Consider the following 24,205-nt stretch of genomic DNA (forward strand, 5'->3'; position numbering starts at 1 on the left):
GAAAAATTTATAAGAAATCTTTTAACTTCCTATTTAATTTGATTTCTACTTGTCATAATTATTTATGAACTAGATTTTAATATTTATCATCAAATGAAAATAATTTTATACTAACTTGATTTCTTTGAGAAAGTAATATATATATATATATATATATATAATACAGAAGCTTATAATTTTTATTATCTTATAATTTAATATTGGATTTCTTTTGATTATAAAACATAATAAATAAAATCTAAAATCTGTATTAGTTTCTTTGATAAAAATATTTAATTAATTTTAATATATAATAAAATTAATATCAAAATATTTATCTGGATTTGAGTTATAATTATTATAATCTTTTTGATTTAATATTAGATATCTTTTGATTATAAAATATAATAAATAAAATCTAAAATCTGTAGCAATATCTTTATACAAATATTTAATATCAAAATATTTATTATAATTTTAATTATGATTTTTATAATCTTTGGATTTAATACTGGATTTCTTTTGATTATAATATTTTAATGTGTTTTATTTGAAATACCAGTTAAAATATTTTATTATCTTTTTATTTTAATTTATTATAAAATAATTAGAATATTTAATTTAGTATTATTAAAAAATAATCATTATAAGATTTAATTTATTTAATTTCATTATTTATTATAATACTTTTAGTCATTGTATTGATAAAAAAATATTTTTAATTAAAATATATTTAAAAATTTTAGTTAATTTATTATCATTCACTTACTTTATTAAAAAGTGATAAAATATAATTTATTTTCAATTAATTTAATAAAATAAAAACTTTAAAATATATATTTAAAATCTGTAACAATTTCTTAAATATAGATATTGAATTAATTTTAATATATACTTTTGATTTCTTTTGATTTGAATTATAATTTTTTATAATATTTTGATTTATTATAATTAATTAATTTCTATTTTTTTATTTTTTAGGTTAGTAGTAAGTAGTTTTCCCTCCAATTCTAGGGTTTTTTTCACCGCTAGGGTTCCCAATTCTCTGGTCCCCCCTCCCCCATCCATGGCCACCGAAATCCTAGAAGACTCCAAGCCTCCGCTCCACGAAGCCAAATCGCCACCGGCCTCCAAGATTCCGGAGAAGGATGCTTCCGCGGAGGCCGCTAAATCTGAGGACAATCAAGCGCCCTGTTCCGCCGTCGCCCTGTTCTGCCGTCGCCCCCATCAAGCGCCGCTCCCCCTCTTCCTCCGCCCAGCCCAGCGCCAAGAAGCTCTTTTGCGACCAAGAGGACCTCTCCCTCCACGGCTTTGCTAATTTTCTATGCACAGCTATGTTCGTGATGCTATGATGGTTGTTAACGAGAGAAATGTAGTATACAGAAAGGAACCGGAGGCATCAAAGTAGGCAATGCTACTTTTTTAGTATAAATTTATTATTAGGAAAAGGGAGGGATGTGATAACATGTGATTTGAGGTAAACTTGTGTTTCTGGTCTCATCTAACTATTTATTTTTAATTTTATGTTGCTCAAGCAAAGTCAACCAGCGTCGAGCAGAAATGGGAGCTTTGTTGTTTCCATGGAGGGAAACCAGATGGGAAGATATGGTTCAGGAAGCAATGCAACATCTTGGTCAAAGTTGGTGGCTGACTTGTATCCTTTTGGGTCAACAATCAGGTAGGTAGGACTGTCTTTGGCATCTACAATTTCATGCATTTTTGGTTGAATTTTTGCAAGTTATTTATGGCTTAATTCTCCTTGCAGAACATGGACATGCACCTACTGCAATGTGGAGCAGGTATGACAAATGACATTCTGTAATGTGTATTATGTTAGGGCTGTTGTATGTGTAATATGTTATTTCATATTTTATTGCTTCTTCAATGCATCTTTGGGTAATGGTGCTGCATTCATTTGATGGTTTTAGTTGTCAACATTTCGTTTTGTACAGCATCATAAAAGTCACTGCAAGGATGGAAGAAACTACGTGTTGCCCTAGTCATGTATTGAAGCATCTTTATTAAGTATAACCATCAGATTGTTAATAATATTGTTAACCTTTCCTGGATGTTACTCTACATCTTGTATCTTTAAAAAAATTGTTTGGGTATTGGTTTTGTCATTTGTGATCTAAAATTCTGAATTCAACCTGCCTTGTAACAGAGAAAAGACAGCTTAATGTCAATGTTTTTGCTTTTTAAAAACGAGTTCAAGATTTCAGTAAAAATACTAGAATCGATTTTTTATCTTGGATTGAATTCTTGTATTAGAATCATGAGAAAGCAATTTTTCCATGGATAATGACAAGATGGATTGAACTGCATTTTTTAAACTGCTTTTTCCCTGTGTTATATACTTGACCTTTAGCACATTAAGAGTTCCTTCTTAGCACAATGAAAACTAGAGACCTCTCTCTTGAGTTCTAATAATTTAACTTCTTAACTTTGATGATCAATTTTTTTGTTGGTGGCCATTATACAGCCTCCACGAGCAAAGCATTGTCATGACTGTGACAAGTGTGTTCTTCAGTTTGATCATCATTGTGTTTGGCTTGGTAACTGCATTGGCCAGGGTAATCACTGTTGATTTTGGTGAGTTAATTATATTGGATTATGTAGTTCATTATTTGCATTCTAGTTTCAAGATTTTCTATTGTAGACTTTATCTGAGCTATCTTCTTTCTAGATAAGTAATTTAACTTTCACCAATATTTAAATTTTTGCTTGATGATATTATTATTTATTTGTAATTAGTCTTGATATTTAGATTAAGGAACAATGGCCTTTAGTTTAATACAACTTTTGGCGAAGTTCAAAACATGCTTAACTCCAAATGTATTTATACCCAATGCAACATCGTATCTGCATATATAATGTACACATATTTTTTAATTTAAGTAAAATTTAGAAAATTTATAATTATAATAAAGATGATCAACCTTTTTTTGTGTATATATTTCTTGAATTATTTTACCTTTTTATAACCACTTCTAATTTATCTGCATAGATTATATATTTCAAACACTTTTAATTGCAACGTGCACTTGGTCTTCTTTTTTTCAATATTTATTATGAGAGGAATTGTGGATGAACTCAGAAACATATTTAGAAACTTAATTATGTTATCCTTACATTATTTAGTTACTTTAACTGCATATTTACTTTTATTTTCCCATTGAGTTATGTCCTTCTAAGTACTGTGTGGATTGAATAATTATAGATATTTTAAAGCAAATTATTGGTAGTTTTAAGCTGTTTCTCTCTCTATATATAGAGTGATTTTATTCAATTTGAATCTGGACCATCTATGTATGGTTGTATGACCAAAATAATTTGTTCTCACGAGAACAATTTTCAATTGATATGCTCTCTGTGTTAGTGTAACCCTTGTAATTTATTATGCTTGAACACTTGGGAAATTTATGAATGGGATTATTTTTAGAGCTCATCTAAAGAAATGCTATATATCCTTGTGAAGACTTTGACTATATGTTCTCCTTGTAATCAATAACATGCCAGCATTGTACAAGGAAGTTGCTTATTTTATTAATTTTGTAGATATCTTAGTAAAAATATCTCTTACGATGATTTTTTCTTCCTACCTATCAAAACTATTGATTACTCTTTCAATGTGTCTTGTCTTTCTGCTCCTCCTACTGCTAGTTCATAGGTAATTCTTGTAATTCTGTATCCCAATTTTTGTATCTAGCATAAAATTGCTTTTTTTTTTATATAGGTATTTCATTCTGTTCCTTTCTGTATTTTTTTTTTGTTTGGAGAAATGGTTTTGGGAGGGTATGTTTTCAACTTTACCACTTATTTAATTATGTACACCCTGGCCCTTTTTCTCCATCACGTTGAATGTATAGTTCAACATTCTGGTTCAATACAAATAGAATATCACAACTGTTTTGTCTTTTCTGCAGTTATCTTATTTTGACAAATCAGACTACCTATGAACTTGTAAGGAGAAGACGGATTCCTTACCTAAGGTTAGATAAGTTAGTCTCTTGATGTTTTTGTATTTTTTTTCTTCACATTTTTACCTTAAATCATTAAATAAAACATTTTGGTGGAACGTGATTATTTTTATTAGCATTGCATGGCTTTTAATTTATCAGCAAGATGTTGATGTTAAACGGTTAGATGTCTGAATTACTTTTGTTTTTTGCTTGCAAACTGTTTCTGGGATATCTATGATGAGCACATTTGATTAACATGCAGGTCAATTCCGGAAAGAGTGCATCCATTCAGCAAAGTAATTTGTGGAAATTTATACAACTTCTGCTGTGCCAGGAGCAGCATATACAGTTTAGAACCACTTCCTATCCCTCAAGAGATAGAGGAAAAGTCAAGACCATATACATGCTTGGATGTCATTAATTGTCGATGTTGCTGATAGTTTTTGTGTAAGTGAAAGTCTGTTCGTCCAACAGTTTAATTGTGAAAACTAAGGAATTTGTCAATGCACCTTTGCTTAGATGGGTAGGTTTTATCTTTAGGCGATTTGGTTTGTGATTTATCTTCTGTTATTCATTCTAAGAAATAGATCATGTTGAATTGTTTAGTATGACGTGTAAACTTTGTAAATATGTTCATTCATCTAAGTCGCCCTCATCTAAGTCGGTTTTAGAACCGATGTAGATATGACAAAATAATCAACTTAGAATACAGTTTTTCTAGTAGTGTTTATCATTCTTGGCAGGACAAACAGAGAACCAAGGTAAAGGAGAGGATTGACAAATTTGTCAAAGAAAAGTTGTTGGACTTCTGTGATGTTCTTAATATTCAAATAAACAAGACCAATGTGAAGAAGGCAAGTCTTGTCATAATAATATATACTGATTTCATTTGAGAAGAGAGTTTAGTACTTTTTGAAATTAAATAATTAAATGGATATGGTTTCAGGAGGAGCTGTCGGCAAAGCTTTTGAAATTTTTGGAGTCCCCCCATGCTACAACTAATATTCTACTTGCTGATAAAGAGCAGGTTTATTCTTTATAGATTATTTTAATCAGTTAGACACTTTTGCATGTTTTAAGTTGTAACACAAGTAATTTGCATCGTTGTATATCATTTCATTGATTGAATGTTAAAATTGATAGTACCTCTCTGCTTTCTAACAAATTGTCCATTCTTTATTTTTTTTTAGTTTGAGATTGTTTTCTAACAAAATATATCCATTACAAACACATGAGAAAATCACTAGTCATTAAATGCTTCTTGGAATCTAATCCATATTCTTATCCTTATATTTAATGAGGTTGTGAAGAGGAGAAAGACAACAACGACGATGAGGAAGAAGTGGAACAGGAGGAGGACGAAGCGGAAGAGAAAGGGAGTATGCATGGATTTTTTTTTTTTTTTTGTTGGCAGTTTAGATTTTATCATTAGACTTGTGTTGTTTGTTGAAAGTATTTGAAAACCGTATTGTAGTTTTTTGTTCTGTTATGACTCATGATACTTGATCCTACTACTATACTTTTTTTCCATCACCTAAATTTCCTTATAATCTCTCCTCCCCACTCTCTATCCTGTTAGTCTTCCTCATCATAGAAAAATTTCCTTTGTTTATTCTTTTAAGTCTATAGTCTTCCATTTGTAATATGGAGTCTAGCAGTTTAAGTTTTTAAAGACCATCTTTTTGAATTGTAACGTTAGTAAATAATAAATACATACTCATTTAATATGAGGCGTTATAAATATATTGTTAATTTCATATTTGTTAACATGTATAAATTTATAATTAAAAAAGAATTTAAAAATACTGGTATATTTTAGTGACTGAATTAGCGACCGAAATTATTTGTAGCTAATTCAAGTTATTAGCGACTGAAATAGTGACCAAAATAATTGGTTTTCAAATTTTTAGCGACCGATTTTATCCGAATCTATTTTAGATTTTTAGCGACCGAAATAGCGACCGATTTTATTCGTATCTATTTCAGTTTTTTTAGCGACCGAAATAGCGACCGATATTATCCGTACCTATTTTAGTTTTTTAGCGACCGAAATAGCGACCGATTTTATTCGTACCTATTTTAGTTTTTTAGCGACCGATTTAGCGACTGATTTATAAAATATTTTTATTAAATAAATATAAAAATTAGCGACGGAAATTGCTACCAAAAAATTCGGTCGCAAAATTGGTCTCAGAAGTTAGGAGACCAAAATTTTAGCGACGGATTTTTATTGGCTAGCGACTGATTTTTCGGTCGCTAAATTGCGACGGAAAAAATTTCGGTCGCTATTTCAAATAGCGACCAGGGTTTTAGCGACGGATTTTTTCGGTCGCTATTTCGGTCGCTAAATGAAATAGCGACTGAATTTACATAAATAGCGACCGATTTTGGTGGTCGCTAAAACTTGATTTTTTTGTAGTGAAATGGAGGACCAATAGGTTTGAAATAGTGGTTCATTTCTTGCATCTTTATCATGAGAAAGTGGATCTTTTGAGATAAGGGAGAGTGAGCTATTTTAACCAAGCAAGGTTTGACGACCATAAACCCCAAATGTTTGTGTTTGTTATGTATGTTATATGATTCTTCTGGACAGGTTGTGAATACTTTGAAACATCTTATTTTTTGTTATGAATGATGAATAAAATGTGTTTGTTTGTCATCTTTCATTCTCATTTGTATTATATGTAAATTATTGAGATTTGAATGATTTGTAGTGGAATTATGAAACAAGTGCAATTACTACAGCATAGAAAATTGAATGAAACAGTAATTTTGGAAAACTCAGGGAAGTACGTTGTATTATTAATGAGGATGCTTGTCAGACAGTATAAGAAATCAGTACCAAGAGGTACTCTGAAGGGGGATGAGGGACAGAGAGAATAAGATGAGAGAGAGAATTCAATGCAACAATCATCACTACTCTTATTCATCCTAAGAGATTCTTTAAAAGGAAAATCACTGGCCCATCACGTATCCCCTTAGGCGCACATTCTCACGTTTCATTCGGTCACTTTTCCTGGGGTGCATGATCCAAGGAAATTGCTCCACGTGTCCTTCTTGCATAACCGAATTTGTCTTCATCTGATTGCCAATCATTTGCTCATTCATTCCATTTTCTGTTGAGCCATGTGGACCTTGACTCTCATTTCCTTCTCTTGGCCAATGTGGGCTTGTTACATTACCTCCCCCATTGAAAACAACCTTGTCCTCAAGGTTGAAAAGAGGATAAGATTGTTCAATGGTGTTTCTGTCTTCCCATGAGGCCTCCTCTGGTTGCTGACCTTCCCAATGGACTAGAACCTGTGGAATCTGTTTGTGCTTCTTGAGAATTGTTCTGTGTTGCAATATGGCCTTTGGTTGTAAAGCAAGTCCCTTTTCATCAATTAACAAAGGAGTTGGTATTTGAGTAATAACCTCATTGTCGCGAAATGCTTTCAATTGAGACACATGGAAAACAGGATGTATCTTGGCTGTTGCAGGAAGAGCAAGTTTATAAGCTACTTTGCCAATTCTCTGAGTAATGGTGAATGGACCAAAATACTTCATGCTCAACTTCTGATTCTGTCTCAAGGCCACTGAGTGCTGCCTATATGGCTGCAACCTAACCCACACTTTATCCCCTTCAGCAAATACAATGTCTTGTCTATGCCTGTCTGCTTGTAGTTTCATGTGCTGCTGTGCTTGAATCAAATTGTCTTTGAGCTTGGCCAGCAGTATGTCTCTGGAGTGTAACACATCCTGCACTGCTTGTATATCATACTGAGAAGGTGCATATCTAATAATAGCAGGTGGTAGTCGGCCATAAACAGCTTGAAAAGGAGTCATCCCCAAACTGTGATGAAATGAAGTATTATACCAGTACTCAGCCCAGGGCAACAACTTCACCCAATCTTTAGGATTTTGGCTTGAAAAACACCTAAGATACATCTCCAAGCATTTGTTAAGAGCTTCAGTCTGACCATCTGACTGGGGGTGATATGCTGAGGACATGGCCAATGTTGTTCCTTGCAATGTGAAAAGCTGTTGCCAAAATCTGCTCATAAAGACCCTGTCTCTATCAGAAACTATGGTTTTTGGAATGCCATGAAGTCTGACTATAGAGCTAATGAAAGCTTCAGCAACTTGTAAACTTGTAAAATCAGGCTTTAGTGGCTGGAAATGACCATACTTTGATAGCCTGTCCACCACCACTAGTATCACAGAATACCCTTTAACTATTGGCAACCCTGTAATAAAATCCATAGCAATATCCTCCCAAATTTGAGAAGGAATTGGTAATGGTTGAAGGAGTCCTGCAGGCTTAGTGTTCAGATGCTTTGCTTGTTGACAGATAACACATTGTTGTACATAAGACTGAATGTCAAACTTCATTTTAGGCCAGTAAAATTCATTTTTGATGCGGGCTGTTGTTCGAGCCACACCTGAGTGTCCACCCACAGTAGAGTCATGGTATTCATTCAGAATTTGTTTGATAAGGTCAGAACCTTGAGGGATGATTAACCTTCCCTTCCAAAATAGCAAACCGTCCCTGCTTGTTATATGAGGACTGCTGGGCTTGTTTAATGAGCAATTTGTTAATTCCATCTGCCAATGAGAATCTGAGGAAATTGCTGTCTTCAACTGCTGCAGAAAATGAGGTACTGTTTCAGACCAAGCAAGATAGAAGGACCTGGACAAGGCATCAACGGCAATGTTGTCCTTCCCTGGCTTATATTCAATTTTAAAGTCAAAGCCCAAAAACTTATGTAACCAGTTCTCCTGCTCAGGTGTGTGAATTGATTGGTCTGCCAAATGCCTTATACTCTTCTGATCTGTCATGATGATGAAGGGATGACCAAGCAAATAATTTCTGAATTTTGCTAATGATTCAGTGATAGCATATAATTCCCTAGAATAAGCTGACTGTTTCTGCATTCTAGGAGACATTTTTTTTGAGAAATAGGCTATGGGATGCTTAGTCTGGCTTAACACAGCACCGATACCTATGCCAGAAGCATCGGTTTCCAATATAAAAGGCTTAGAGAAATCAGGCAAGGCTAAAACCGGGGCCGTGGTCACTGCATTTCTCAAAGCATGAAAAGCAGCAGCAGCTTTAGCAGTCCAAGTGAAGGCATCCTTTTTGAGAAGATCAGTCAGTGGCTCAGCTATTGTTGCATACTGTCTTATGAAACGTCTGTAATAGCCAGTGATACCCAAAAATCCCCTCAAGTGCTTAACATTTTTGGGCTCTGGCCAAGCCAAAATTGCCTCAATTTTTGCCTGATCCATAGCCACCCCTCTCTGCGACACTGTATGGCCTAGGTACTCTACTTGTTTTGTGCTAAAAACACATTTAGAGAGTTTAGCAAACAATGAATGTTGCTGCAGGATTTGTAACACCTTCTCCAAATCTTGTAAATGAGCAGACCAAGGAGGGCTGTAAATTAGAATGTCATCAAAAAATACTAGCACACACCTTTGTAGTAAGGATCGAAAAATGTCATTCATAAGATGTTGAAATGAAGCAGGAGCATTAGTGAGGCCAAAAGGCATAACAAGCCACTCATAATGCCCTTGATGTGTTTTGAAAGCTGTCTTGTGCCTATCCTCTGGTTTGACCAAAATTTGGTGATAACCAGACCGTAAATCCAGCTTTGAGAAAAACTGAGCACCATGTAATTCATCCAGCAATTCATCCACTGTTGGCATAGGGAAGCTGTCCTTTACAGTGATGTTGTTCAAAGCCCTATAATCAGTACAGAACCTCCAAGATCCATCCTTCTTTTTGACTAAGAGGATTGGAGAGGAAAATGGGCTTGTACTAGGCTGTATGATACCCTCTGTTAACATATGCTGTACCATTTGTTCAATAGCAGATTTTTGGCTGTGAGCATATCTATAAGGCTTTACTTTCACTGGATTGGAACCTTCCAATAAAGGAATGGCATGATCATGTGATCTCTGAGGAGGTAAACCTGTGGGTGTATTAAAAACTCCTTTGTAGGTAAGAAGTATCAAAGCTAGTTCAGGATCTAGGTCCTTTGGAAGATCTGTTAATTCATCCGCAATACAGTCAGGAGCTTGTAACTGAATAGTGAAACATTCTGCTATAATAGCAGTATGTTGTAACCGACGGATGTGTTGGTACTGAGCCTGCTGAGGCAAGACAGGTCTCTCACCTTGCAATGTAATAAACTGATCATTCAACATAAATTTGAATTGTAAAGCACTATAATCAGCCACATGAGGACCTAGTGTAGATAACCAGGCTGCACCCAAAATCAAGTCAGCGCCTGCCACAGGTAAGAGGTATACAGGACAATGAATTTGATGGCCTTGAACGTCCACAACCAAATCAGAAATTACGCCTTCGGCTGTCATGGAATGACCATTACCCACCATCACCTTAAACTGCTTCGCAGGTTGAATTGGTAACTTCAGAAACTGAGCCACTCTTGGTTGAAGAAAATTATCTGAACTTCCACTATCCAAGAGGATTTTCACAGGATGACCTTTTAGCTGACCAGTGAATCGAATTGTACCAAGGCCACTGTTACCTTTCAGAGCATTAAAAGAGAGGTGATGTTCCTGATCTGGAATAATTGCTGCAGCAGCAGAGTCCTGTGTTTCAGCTTCAATAATGGAAGGGTCATCATCCACTTGCAAAATCATAAAGTGTCTATTGGGGCATCTATGTTGTGGTGTGAACTTTTCATCACATGTGTAGCAGAGACCTTTGTCCCTTCTTACTTGCATCTCTGCCTGTGTCATTTTTCTGATAGGGTTGGCTGGGGTAATTTGTGGGTTTTGAGTGTTTGGATAGCTAGGTTTTTGGTTAGGTGTGGGTAATAATGGTGGTTGTGAGTTGTGAAATTTGGGATAAGTATATGTGGTTGGTGTGTTGGCTGGTTTTGTGTAACTGATTTTTGGTTTAGTATTGTATTTTTCTTCAAAAAGCTTGGCTAAGGAAACGACTTTGAGTAAGGATAAAGGGCTTTGGGCAATGACATCACGTTTGATTTCTGGTTTGAGGCCACTTATAAAGCAATCTAATAAGGCATCTGGACTTATACCATAGACACGATTTGCAAGTGATATGAATTCCATATAATACTCATTTACTGAGGCAGTTTGGGAAAGTTTAAAGAGAGTGGATCTTGGACATTCAAAAGGAGATGGTCCAAACTCAGATTCCAACGCCTTAGTAAATTGTTTCCATGACTGAAAAGGCTGGATTCGAGTGATCATTTGGAACCAAGGTACAACATCCTTGTCCAAATGCACAGTAGCTATAGTCATTCGATGTTCATCCGAAGTATCATAGAAATCAAAAAATTGTTCAGCCTTAAAAATCCATGACAACACTTCCGTACCATCGAATCGAGGAAAGTCAATTTTAACGTTCCTTACCTGAAACGGTGGTTTGGTCCATTGAGGATGAGCAATTGTGTTGGTTGGAGATCCGGTAGTCAGAGCCTGAAGCATCTCTTTCAGCTCATGAAGTGCAGCAGTTTGTTGTTGGCTCTGTAACGAATGCTCAACATCTCGTTGTTTTAAGTACTCTACCGCCTCCTTAAGATCTCTTATATCACCTTGCATTTCTCTCATGCGTGTGTTTTCTGCCATTGCAGACGATGATGAAAGCACCAAATGAAACAAGTGCAATTACTACAACATAGAAAATTGAATGAAACAGTAATTTTGGAAAACTCAGGGAAGTACGTTGTATTATTAATGAGGATGCTTGTCAGACAGTATAAGAAATCAGTACCAAGAGGTACTCTGAAGGGGGATGAGGGACAGAGAGAATAAGATGAGAGAGAGAATTCAATGCAACAATCATCACTACTCTTATTCATCCTGAGAGATTCTTTAAAAGGAAAATCACTGGCCCATCACGTATCCCCTTAGGCGCACATTCTCACGTTTCATTCGGTCACTTTTCCTGGGGTGCATGATCCAAGGAAATTGCTCCACGTGTCCTTCTTGCATAACCGAATTTGTCTTCATCTGATTGCCAATCATTTGCTCATTCATTCCATTTTCTGTTGAGCCATGTGGACCTTGACTCTCATTTCCTTCTCTTGGCCAATGTGGGCTTGTTACAAATTATGACAATTGGATTTCCTTGTATAATTAATGTTTGTTTGTACATGTTAAATTTGACTAAAAACATTATATAGATTCAATTTTAGATATATCCCTAAGTTTTTAATACTTGTGAGTGAATTAAGGGGTTTAGGAAAACCTCAATTATGCATAATTGCAAGTTTGTTACTAAGTGTGGGAACACTCACACTTAACACGTAACTCAGAGGATAAATGTTGTTTTCTCACATCAGAAGGGAATGCTAAGTGTGAAAAATAAAAAACAATTCCATACAACACAGAGTTTTTAATAACATTTAAAAAATGTTACTTAATTGTGTATAAATGTTCACTAGTACACAAAGGGTGTTTTACGTCGTGTATTTTGACCCTTTTACGTGGGAAAAGGGTCCGACGTTAATACGGGAGTCGTAAATTTACGTCGCCTCTGGAAGACGACGTAAATTTACGTCGGGGATTTTTCCAGACCGACGTAAAAAGGGGCAAAATCATGCCACAAATATACGTCGGACGTGGCCTTGTCCGACGTAAATTTACGTCGGTCATTGCAAGGCCCGACGTAAATTTACGTCGGACAACGCCATGTCCGACGTAAATTGTGGCAGTTTTTTTTATAAAAACGTTTGTAAATTGATATACCCAACACCTGCATATAAATATAATCCAGAATACCAAATCTAAACCAGGCAGTCCAGAATAGAAATTCAAATTGTATTTCAAAATTGAATGACAAAAAGAAAATAATATATAAATCTTAAAAAACATAAATTATGACAATGTAAATCCTATTATCCTAAAAAAGATATAAAACATGTTTGTCAATGCTATCTAAATAACTAACTATCAAACTATAAACATAATATCTAACTAACTAAACTTAGAAAAAAAGTTGCCCATTATTCTCTTATCTTGAGCATCTCATCTTCGGGCAATGGAGATGGATCTTGAAAGACCTGAAAGGGTAATTTAAGTGTCATTAATATGCAATGTTAATTATTCTAAAGGTAAATATAGTTAAATAAATTTTGATATGAATTACCTGCGCCCAAGAATCAATAATACCCGCAGAAACTATGACTTTCATCCAATACATGATGTAATAGCCACATTCAAACGAGTCTTGTTGCTTATTACACTAAAATGAGAAACAAATAACTATTAATTCCAAAGTCAATAAATTTAAATATTATTGACTGTATGAATTAATTTGCTAACCTTAGGGTATATGAAATGCAATGACTTTGATGATCTGGCTCTTCCACTTAATATATTAGCTCCAGACACGATTCTAATTAATTGAAATAAAAATAAATGTTAGCCAATATATATAATTACAGTGTTAAAACATAATGAAAAAATTTAGTTACCCATGTAATTGGCTTTTAATTTCCTGGCTTGGTTTTCGATGAAGTGAACAAAACCACACCACGGTATATTCCTTAGGAATGATTACCATTAACTGCCAATGAGACCTACATTGTATGACAAACAAATCAGTTAAAAAATTACCATGATTAAAAAATCAATTAAAAAACTAACCCGTCAATGTATGGAGCCATGTATATATGTCTTCTTGAGTCACTCATCCATGTTTGCATATATTGTTGGATCTGGACCTGAGTGTTTCCTGATTTTTGGATGGATTGAGGCTCAATAAATCCATATACTTCTGCTTGTGCTTGCTCCACACTCAATTTGTCCATGTACCTAACACAAATAATTATTATAAGTTAAATGTAATTATTGTAAATTTAGACTCATAAAAGAAAATATGACTTACATGGCCCACAACTGTATGACAGATATATTTAACATGGAGTTTCCCCCAACAATCTCTAATGCATCAGGCAGAGATATGTATAGTGGAACATCAGAGCTATCAACTCCAAAAACTCTAATGTCCCACTGCAATTGAATTGGTTGCTTCTTTAATCATGGTAATTTGATTAGAAGCTTAGATATGGGATCATCCTCAGCTTCTGCGATATTAGCATCATGAACATGAGGTTCTCTCATGACCTCCTTACCACGATCGATAAAATCCTAAAGAAATAATCAAAATTAGTTAAACAATAATAGAATTATAAGAATCTAAAAGAGCAATAATATAATTACCTTTGCCCGTGCTGAAAGCGGCATGACCAAACATTTTGGCCAAGCTAAGAATGTGTCGGTTGCCTGCCCCACTAGTTGAACCTCTGTATTGGGCAAAGGCACTGGAGCAGCAGCATCTTGAACTTGGTCAACCACAACCCGTGTCCAGTCTGGCTGTAGAGGGACACCATGGATGGTTGAGCCACCCTCAAATACTCGGCCAATAGCCACTAACCGTGGGGGGTCATCCTCAACATATAACTCGCACTGGTTTGGTACATCAGTGTGAGCATGTTCCCCTGAGGGATTTGGAGCAGCACAACTCCCTTTAGTGCTGACTCGAACACCATCATGAGCAACTGCAGTCTGTTGCTGAGAACGAGCCAAAAGTTCAAACTTCTCTTCAAACTGTTTTTCAATATTCTTCAGTTTCTCTTCAAATTGCATCTCCAATCTCTGCTCCAATTTCTGTATAACCTCTTGACTGCAAGAGTCGACAGTGTTCCTCGATGATCGGCCACCAAAGAAATCTTGGTGGCTCCAAGAACCACCAACACCACGCACACGACCTCCGTGCTCTGGCTTTCCTATGGCCGTTGTGAGGATATCATTCCGACCATCGGAAACAAATGAGCCCTGGGTGCTCTGCTCAACTAAATCCTCCTGCAACAATAAGGAAGATTAAAAAATCTTATGAATTAAATGAGTTGAAATGAAGAGTCTTAATTTGTATATTTTTACTTACTATTTTATTAGCAACGACCCTTGCAGACTCAGAAGTCATTTGCCCATCTGGTTTTGTCCGGGCTGCTATCCACATCTCATGGCGGGGAGGTGACTCCACACGGTCAGCATCCTCAACCCCTGCTGCCTGTGCCCTAGCCTTCTTCATTTGCTTTTTTTTTTTTCTTTCATATCCCCCTCTTGACAATAGATGGGGTGCATCATTCTTGGCTTGTCGTTCTTGGGCAGCTATTCTTTTAGCCTGCAATAATACAAAAAAAAAATGAGATAAATTAAAATATACCTTAAGTATTTGTGTCAATGTAAAAGTTATCAATAACTAACCTGCCACGAAGGGTCCAATCGAGTGGCACAAAATTGCATCCACTCCTCATCAGTGATCTGGTACTTTAGACAGGGAGTCTCATTTTGGCGCTCTCCAAATACATACTCCCGTGTCAAGAAAGTCTTGAAGTCTCTCCACCTGCTGGCAAGGGCAGATAACATCTTCCTCCTCATGCCCTCAGTGTTGGGAATGTCAAAATTTTGCTATGAAAATAACAACAAATAATAAATAATGTATTTAAGTTATATAATATTGAAAGGATGTGAAAGTATATACCTGAATATCCTGCCACATGAGGTTCTTGTCAACCTCCTGAATGTCATCCCATGATGGAATGATAATAGAAACATGTCGTCGAGCTAGGAATCCCAAATAGTGTACGCAGTCTTTTGCTCATGTTTCAATTGGGTATAACTTGTGTTTTCTTCACATATAGGACATGAATAATGACCCTTCACACTATACCCACTCAGGTTACCATATGCTGGAAAATCATTTATTGTGCAAAATAACATTGCACGCATGGTAAATTTTTCTTCACGATATGCATCAAACACCTCCACTCCTGTGTCCCATAACATTTTCAAGTCATTAATCAATGGACTAAGATACACATCTATGTCATTTCCTGGTTGTCGGGGACCTGATATCATCATAGACAACATAATATATTTTCTCTTCATGCATAGCCAAGGAGGCAAATTATAAATGACCAACAAAACTGGCCATGAACTGTGTTTACTACTTAAGTTCCCATAAGGATTCATGCCATCTGTAGCTAAACCAATTCTCAAGTTTCTTGACTCTGCACCAAATTCTGGAAATGTTTCATCAATCCTCTTCCATTGCGGAGAATCAGCTGGATGTCGAAGAAAGTTGTCACATTTTCTACCATTTTCATGCCATGTGAGGTTTTTTGCATCTTCTTTAATGGCAAACAACCTTTTAAACCTAGGTATTATTGGCAAATACCATAAGACCTTAGCAGGGGGACCCTCTATTTCTTCCTCACCATTACTTCCATCAGTTTTCTTTTTGAACCGCGACAATCCACATGTGGGACACACTTTCAGTGTAGCAAAATCATTTGTATACAATATGCAATCATTAGGGCACGCGTGTATCTTCTTATACTCCAAACCCATTGGACATAGTATCTTTTTTGCCTCATAGTTGCGATTAGGTAACGTGTTATCTTCTGGAAGCATCTCCTTCAATAACTCCAACAATTCTGTGAAACTTTTATCAGTCCAACCATTTCTTGCTTTTAAACTAAACAATTTTAAAGTTGCTGATAATCTTGTAAACATACTGCATCCTGGGTATAATGGTTGCTCAAAATCAGACTTTAAGGTATCATACACATGTGCTCTTTCAAAATTTTCTTCACCAACATCACGTATCATCTCTTCTAAGTTATCGTTCATCTCTTCAAAATTTTCAGTTGTTGACACTGTTGGAATGTCTAATATTTCTCCGTGCCATGTCCATATTGTATAACTCTTCACAATACCATATATAAACAGGTGATCACGTATTTCTCCAACTTCTTGACGTATCTGATTCAAACATCGAACACATGGACAATAATATGCCCCTTTGATGGGTTTCCCATTTTCTCTTGCAAATTGTAAGAACTCTTCAACTCCATTTCTGTACTCTTGACTAATGCGACTTGCATTCATCCAACTTCGATTCATTATCTATATATTAACACAAATTAACTATTGACTCAGTTATTCATAAATTTTTTAACCTAAACTACAACCCTAAAAAATCGATGGTAAACTAAAGGTCAATGCCTAAAAAAGTCTCTTCTTTAATGCATCTGGAACGACCCGTACTGAAACTAGAACGGGACGTTCCAGATCAACAAATTACAACAAAAAAAATTCCAGCAGAACGGGCCGTTCTCCATGCAGAACGACCCGTACTGCTTGCAGAACGTCCCGTTCTGCAAGGAGAACGGCCCGTGCTGCAAGGAGAACGGCCCGTTCTGCAAGGAGAACGACCCGTTCTGCAAGGAGAACGGCCCGTTCTCCTTGCAGAACGGGCCATTCCAGAGGAACAAATAGCAAAAAAAAAACAAATAAATTACGGGGACAACAAACTAACCTCAAACGACCAACGTCCTGATACTTACAAACTTGGATACGTTGAATGTAGCCGTAAACGCAATGGGAGACTCAAGTAATTCAGAGGATTTCATATAAACTGTGAGCGCGGGAATGAAAATGGGACTTTAGGGGGAATATAGGAGAACTATTACGTCGGATAAGGCTTCGCCGACGTAAATTTACGTCGGCCTTGGTGGACTCCGACGTAAATTTACGTCGGACGTTGGTGGGACCGACGTAAATTTACGTCGGACTAAAGGGGACCGACGTAAATTTACGTCGGCATAGAGGTACCCGACGTAAATTACCTAATTTACGTCGGTCTACGAGAGGTCCGACGTAAATTAGTCTCCACTTATTTACGAAACTGCCACCGCGTTTTTACAACGTCGGTGTTTGTGGTTTGCGACGTAAATTGGGTGACGTAAATACCCTTTTTTACACTAGTGGTTGTTAATTTATTTTTGTAACATATTATCAAATGTTATATATAGTCCATGTTTCTAAAGACTTTTAATAACATTTTTACACAATTAAGCAAATTTTTCAAATGTTGTCAAAATGATATTTTTGTAACAATTTAATGATGTTTCTATGTTTTTGTTAGCTTTAATGATGTTGCTATGTTTTAGTTAGTTTTATAAAATGATAATTAGTTTTAATTTAGATATTGCTATCAATTATTATATTTTTATGCCTACTTAACCCCTAGAAGTTCTTTAAGAGAAGGTTAAAAATATTCTTAATTAGCCGCCACTAATTATATATCAAATATCAAAGTACATTTATCTTAAGTATAACTATATGATTATATATATTTTTTATGAGTCATTCATTTATTCGATGTGAGACTTTAATTATGGATAACAATTAGAGATGAGAGAAATATACTTTTTTTACTTGATGTGAGACCTTGATTTTAGAGATAATTAGGAAGTAAAATAAATTACTTATTTATAGTAATATTTTTTAAAAAAATATTGTAAAATAACTTATTTATTAATATATAATATTTTAATAAATATAAGAAAGAAAGTGTTGCTAAAAAAATCAAAATATATAATAATGTGCTCTTTAATGTTAAAAGCAGGATAAATGACATTAATAGTATGAAACTTTCTTAGAGCAACATCGCTCTATGTCATGTTGACACTAAGTACACAAAAAAAAATTACGTTAATTATCTTGTTCTTTAACGTTAAAAACAGGATAAATAACATTAATAACATGAAACTTTCATAGAGCAATATCGCTCTATGTCTTGTTGACACTAAACACACAAAAAGATCTACGCTAAATGCGAAGTCCGTAATGGTTTAATTTAACAATGTCATATTGAATACACAAGAAATGCTTATAATAAAAACTTAGATTTTACAACACCTTTGCTTCTAATGGTTTATTTTTATTTTTTTTTTATTTTTTTATTTGGGGTTAATACTTCCAATGGGCGTTAAAAGACAATTTTTTTTACCACGCTTCCAATTATTTGAGAAACGCTTTAAAAGGCCTTTTTATTATAGTGCTTTAAAAACACACATTAATACGTTCTCATATATTACTTGTAAGAAATTACAGCGCCTCAAAAACGTTTTGAACTTTTCAGATTTTAACCTTTGAGAGGTGAAATAGGACTTTTGTCCCTTGCTAGCTACCCTTATTATAATGTGAAAATAAAACAAAAACACACAGATTCAAATTCCTTTTATTTCTGGTTTTTGGGAGTAAGACATCATTTAATTACATGTGTTATAATTTCTAATTGTATGTGTGCTATAAATACGTACCAATCTTTGGTCCCATATTATCGTGGCCACTTTTCAACCGTATAGCGACAACACTGTTAATATCATGAATTGAGAACTCGTACATTGTGGGTGCTTGCCATAGATACACGATAGTATCATAGTGGCGAAGCTTATCCAAATCATAATTGCTACATAAGTTTTGAGTCTAGGGAAGCTAGCTGGTGTAGAGACATGAAGCCTCTACTATCAACAAAAGTTGTTCTTCTAATAGCATTGTTAGTTATATGCTACTTTTCCACGTTTTCATCATCTCTTGTTAGAGGTATAAGTTTTTAGTTTCCCCTTGATAATTTTGTTCCTTACATAATCATGACGACTTCATGCTAGTGTGAAGTTATATATATGAAGAAAACTTTCCTTGATTACTCTCTTTATGCATTAATTTCTGTAGTTAGAGTGTGATCAAGGCTTTCTAATTAACCTAGTGTTGTTTACTTTTCATCTAGTGTATGCAAGAAGTGTAAGGAGAGACCCTTTTGGAATTCATATTGCTAGTCATCTTGGTCAAGGAAATCTTGTTTATGCAGAGAAAGAGGAGAAACTTAAAGATGATGATGATGATGAGGGAGATCTGGTCTCAATGGACTATACAGCACCTCGAAGAAACACACCAATTCATAATTAGTGTTGTCAAACTTAATGAGCATGTGAATTTTCTGTTAGGATTTGTAATTATCGATGTCATGCATGGGTCTCTTTTGATTAGTGAAAACAACGTTTTAAGTATATTATTTTGTATTAATAATAGAGGAGTGAAAACCGTGGCTATATGAGTTCAAGAATTGCTGCTTTTATTGGGAAATTAATACGCATTTCAATCCTTTTTTTATTATTTATTTTAATTACACGTTAATTTTCTTGTAGAATTGCTGCTTTGCTTTTTTTTTTTTTTTTTTTTTAATGTATGTTGACAAAAAAAATTTAATAATGAGAATTTGGGTCTAATTCAACTCTACAAAAAATTAATTTTTAAGGTGAAAATTATTTTTCACTTATATATTTTTTAATTATCTTATCTTTAGTTAATATAAGACTTTAATTTTTTTCAATAATTTTTCTCTAAATATTTAAATAACTACATTAGAACTTTGGAATCATTAATTTAAAATTACAATAAGTTAGTGTCGGTCAATCCATGCAATCAATAATTGCTTTGGGGAAATTAAACAGAAAAAATGCCTAAAAATGAAGATTACATCAAAATAACAGATAAATAAATATACATACGTACATGCATACCTGTATATGGCACTAGACCTGAATTAAATAATAATAAAAATATCAATTATATTTTACAACTCTTTATAAAAAATAAATATTAATATTTTATTCACTAATATTAAATTTTAAAATACTTTATTGTATTTTTTTTATAAGATATTTAATATAATAAATTGGTATAGTGATTAGACACACTACACTTACATATTATGAGAAAAGTTTATATTAATGAAGAATTTCATATTTAATCTTTTCTATGTGCTAAAATCCTTCGAGACAATAACAGTAGTGTAATTAAGATTAATTTTTGACTTAATGGGTTGAGGACACCCATGATAGGAAAAAATTTAAAGATATTTGTTTAAATTTATGATAGTTTTAATGTTACTCCTTCCTTCCCATTTTATTTGATATTTAAAGTTTTGATATATAACTTAAGAAATACAATTCATATTATTTCATAAATTCTTTATGTAATTTTTCAATATATTTTTATACATTTTCAATTCTCACCAATAAATTAAATATTGAAAAAGAAAAAAAATACATTAATTAAAGAATGTATTAATAATAAATAAGAGTATAATAAAAAATTAATGTTTATATTATAAAACAATAATCTTATTAAAATAGAAAAAAAAAATCGATATCAAATAAGCTTATAACGTAACCATATAGTACCATGTAATTTTTAAATTTTTTACCCTAACTAGAGGTGTATTAGATCCCATGCATATCTTCCTTACAGCTCATATCTTGAACATAGTTAATTAATTTTTAAAGGTGTTATATTGTTTGCTAATAATTAATTATGATGCATACTGAAAATCAGTTAGTGATATTACACACAAATTATAACTAGTAATCAGAACATTTAAGTTAATTAATACGAAACCAACCCTATATATAGCCACAAGTTACTAAACAATTCCATATAATATTCAGATTTGGGTGCTTCAAAATGCACTTCACGGGCTAAACAACCTCATAGCACACTGGTTTTTGTTTTAAAACAAACACCATCTTTGTCATGATTGATTTATCGTTGTCAACAGGTTCAACTTTGTAATATCAAGTAACTTATATAAGCTTATATTTGGACAAATCTTAAGATTGAAAGTTTGTACATTTCCATTTTGATAAGTACTCACTGTCACTAATTGCAGTTGTTTTAATAATACCGTGAGCTATATCTTAAACAGTTAAACTACCTCAGTCAAAGGTTTTCTAAATCCATAGTATAATTAAGATCATCTCAATTCATGCTTGTGATTTTCCATTTCTCTTTTATATTTTTAATGAATTATAGGAAAAAAAATGCGAACTTTTAGTTATTAATTGAGCTTGAGCCATAAGAAATATTCAATTTTACAGAAAAAAAATCCTTTAAATTAAGCAAGAAAACAAAAAGTAAACATAAAAAATCTCGACATAACATAATATATAAAATATTAAAATTATATTAAATAAATTGATAGAAAATAAATGTTACATATGATAACATTATAGAAACCGTTACAATGACTCAAGAGCTACTACTTTCTTTTCTCTACTTTTTGTCTGGTAATGCTACACTCTGCACATACAAATTACGGCGTACAGTGGATAATTGATATATTGTAATAAAAATTCCTTCTTTACAGAGATTATTCTTTCTTTTTTATATAAATTATAATAATTATTTTAAATAGTAATATTGTTTTATAAATTATTATTAAAGAAAAATATTTAAGAATTTTTTTTTAAAAAGAACGTATTGAGAAATTGTTATTGTACTATCGTATAATTAATTTTCTTAACTGCTTATGCCTTTCATTTATCCATTTCATTTTCATTTATATATTAAATTTTAATATTTTTTTAGAAATAACTATCAAATAATTAAAAAATAATTGTATATCATAATATAAAATACTCATTATAAAATTAAAATATAATTTATTTTGTTAAAAATATTTAGTTATTATAATTTTTAATTATAATATGATTTATGTATATAAAAATATTTATTTACTATATTTAGTTATATAAAAAAATAATATTTATCTTATTTATTGCACTTATGTATCGATATAAAAAAAAACTCGTATCTTACACGGATGTTAAAGATTATAATTTACAACTGTTTTAAATAATTATTCTTTAATATATTTCACAATTTTTTTATATATAAATATAGTTTAGTAAATATCATAGTTGTAAAAACTAGACTGAACCAACTAGTCAAATTGATTGTAAAAATCCGTCAAATTACTACACTTAACGGTTCAACTATGTCTTAATAGTGGAAAAATGTAAATGCAGCTACTAGGATTAACATACTTACAATATAAGGATATACGTCACAATATACATACAAATGAAAATTTATCAACAATTGAATTATATAACAAGTATATATACATATATAATAGTCCTATATTAAAGTATGAAATAAAAATATTAGTTGTAGATCAAGCAATATTACTAACATCTTAGGGTCCCGTGAAGTCCGTAGTCCACACAGTTAATAGGTCCACTTTTAAAAAATTCACATAATTATAAGAAAAATTAAGTCTAATCCACAAATTTTGTAGACTTAATCTGCAAATCCCATATTTTCCTAACTTTATAAAGAATTTTAAATAATGAGTGATTTTAGTATTTCGTTAATAAATAAGTATAAATAAAAAGTATTGAATTTAATATTTTAATTTTAAAAAAATATTACACTTTTGCTATCTTAAGATGTTTTAGATTTATTTTTTTTATGTATAAATATGTTTTAGATTAAATGTACAAGCTTAATATGTTAACATTTTAATGTTTTAGTTTAAATGTGTAAACCTTTGTACGTTAAGACTTTTATAATTTTTTTTATTTTTAATTGTTTGATATTCATATTTTTATATAATAGTTTTTTTATGTATTTCTCTCTCATATATTCTTGCATAAAAAAGGAAAAAAATATTTTTTCAATTTTTTGTTATTGAGCCTTGGGGCTTGTCTATTTAACTGTGGGCTTCGTGAGGTGGATATGAGCCATTGAAAAAGACATTTATTTCATGGGTCAAACTTATTCGATTCATTAAAAACACAACGGATTGGACCTTAAACGGTCGGATTAACCCATATATCTAGCCCTTCTAACATCCAACTACGCCGAGGTAACTCAAAAGAACACCAACACCATTGCTGGGATGGCCTTAAATGTATTAGTCTCCTCCTCATGCCTATCTCTACTCTACTACTTCATACCAAATATGATTATCACAGTCCAACTATATGAAAATACGCAGGGGTAAGTTAAAGCTCAAAAGAATCAATATAAATAGTATAGAAATTAAAATTATTACACTACCAATACAAGAAACTTATTATACTTCAACATAGTATTAACCTGCAACTTGTCAATACAATACAACATGATACTCAACTAGAACAACATAGCAATGCAATTCAACACCCTTTAGATAGCATGTGAACAACATAAACTTCAACACATCACATGCACAACTTAGTATTCAACTTGAACAACACTACAACATGGCATATGCATCACACAATTCAACAACTCAACTTCATATGCACAACAAATCAACTATATGCGTCGTCTCACATTTGAATTAGGAGATTTCCTACAACATAGGTGAATAGTCTAAGTGGCCTAACCCTATCGAATCACAACACAATTTTTTCAATTTAGCTAGATCAATAGCTAATTTGAATAAAAATCCACAATAACATGATTTATCAGATTTTGCCACTTAAACTATAAAGCCTACTATTCATGTAAGGGTAGAACGATTTATTTGTGAACTTACCATGACATTAACTTGCATAACTAATTTGATCCTTTTACTCTAAGAGTAAGTCTATCTAGACTTA

At 33.1% G+C, this 24,205-nt stretch overlaps 1 protein-coding gene, 1 long non-coding RNA gene and 1 pseudogene across 5 annotated transcripts; 2 read left to right on the top strand and 1 right to left on the bottom strand.

Moving 5' to 3' along the window:
* The first annotated feature begins 300 nt into the window (after window positions 1-300).
* LOC145953160 (protein S-acyltransferase 10-like) lies at window positions 301-4,920 on the top strand (annotated as a pseudogene). Its single transcript, XR_014430714.1, has 9 exons — window positions 301-1,383; window positions 1,520-1,657; window positions 1,745-1,778; window positions 2,462-2,571; window positions 3,359-3,368; window positions 3,468-3,649; window positions 3,906-3,971; window positions 4,204-4,795; window positions 4,888-4,920. The product of XR_014430714.1 is annotated as a protein S-acyltransferase 10-like (transcript).
* A 7,239-nt stretch (window positions 4,921-12,159) lies between these two features.
* On the bottom strand, window positions 12,160-15,620 carry LOC145958999 (uncharacterized). 3 transcript variants are annotated; one of them, XR_014434597.1, is made up of 6 exons: window positions 15,469-15,620; window positions 15,192-15,395; window positions 14,869-15,108; window positions 13,810-14,786; window positions 13,569-13,736; window positions 12,160-13,501 (listed from the first exon to the last, which is right to left on the bottom strand). XR_014434597.1 is itself a non-coding variant. In XM_083076853.1 (4 exons), exons 1-4 carry the CDS (start codon window positions 15,484-15,486, stop codon window positions 14,121-14,123), a joined length of 1,128 nt encoding a protein of 375 aa, XP_082932979.1. In that variant the 5' UTR covers window positions 15,487-15,620; the 3' UTR covers window positions 12,160-14,120. The 3 variants fall into 3 exon arrangements, 1 of the variants encoding a protein (XP_082932979.1); XR_014434596.1 differs by having other exon boundaries at window positions 12,160-13,736; XM_083076853.1 differs by having other exon boundaries at window positions 12,160-14,786.
* A 3,468-nt stretch (window positions 15,621-19,088) lies between these two features.
* LOC145953918 (uncharacterized) lies at window positions 19,089-19,919 on the top strand. Its single transcript, XR_014431141.1, has 2 exons — window positions 19,089-19,379; window positions 19,564-19,919. It is a non-coding gene; the product is annotated as an uncharacterized LOC145953918 (long non-coding RNA).
* The last annotated feature ends 4,286 nt before the right edge of the window (window positions 19,920-24,205 follow it).

Source organism: Cajanus cajan, chromosome 1 (genome assembly GCF_000230855.2).
Source record: "Cajanus cajan strain Asha chromosome 1, NIPB_CcT2T_4, whole genome shotgun sequence".
Lineage (NCBI taxonomy): Eukaryota > Viridiplantae > Streptophyta > Magnoliopsida > Fabales > Fabaceae > Cajanus > Cajanus cajan.

Bases quoted from the DNA above. Each gene is read 5' to 3' on its own strand.
- LOC145958999 (XM_083076853.1), bottom strand. The intron at 15,109-15,191 runs GTTAGTTATTGA...GTATTATTGCAG, and splicing joins GATTGGACCCTTCGTGGCAG to GCTAAAAGAATAGCTGCCCA. The intron at 14,787-14,868 runs GTAAGTAAAAAT...TTATTGTTGCAG, and splicing joins GGGTCGTTGCTAATAAAATA to GAGGATTTAGTTGAGCAGAG.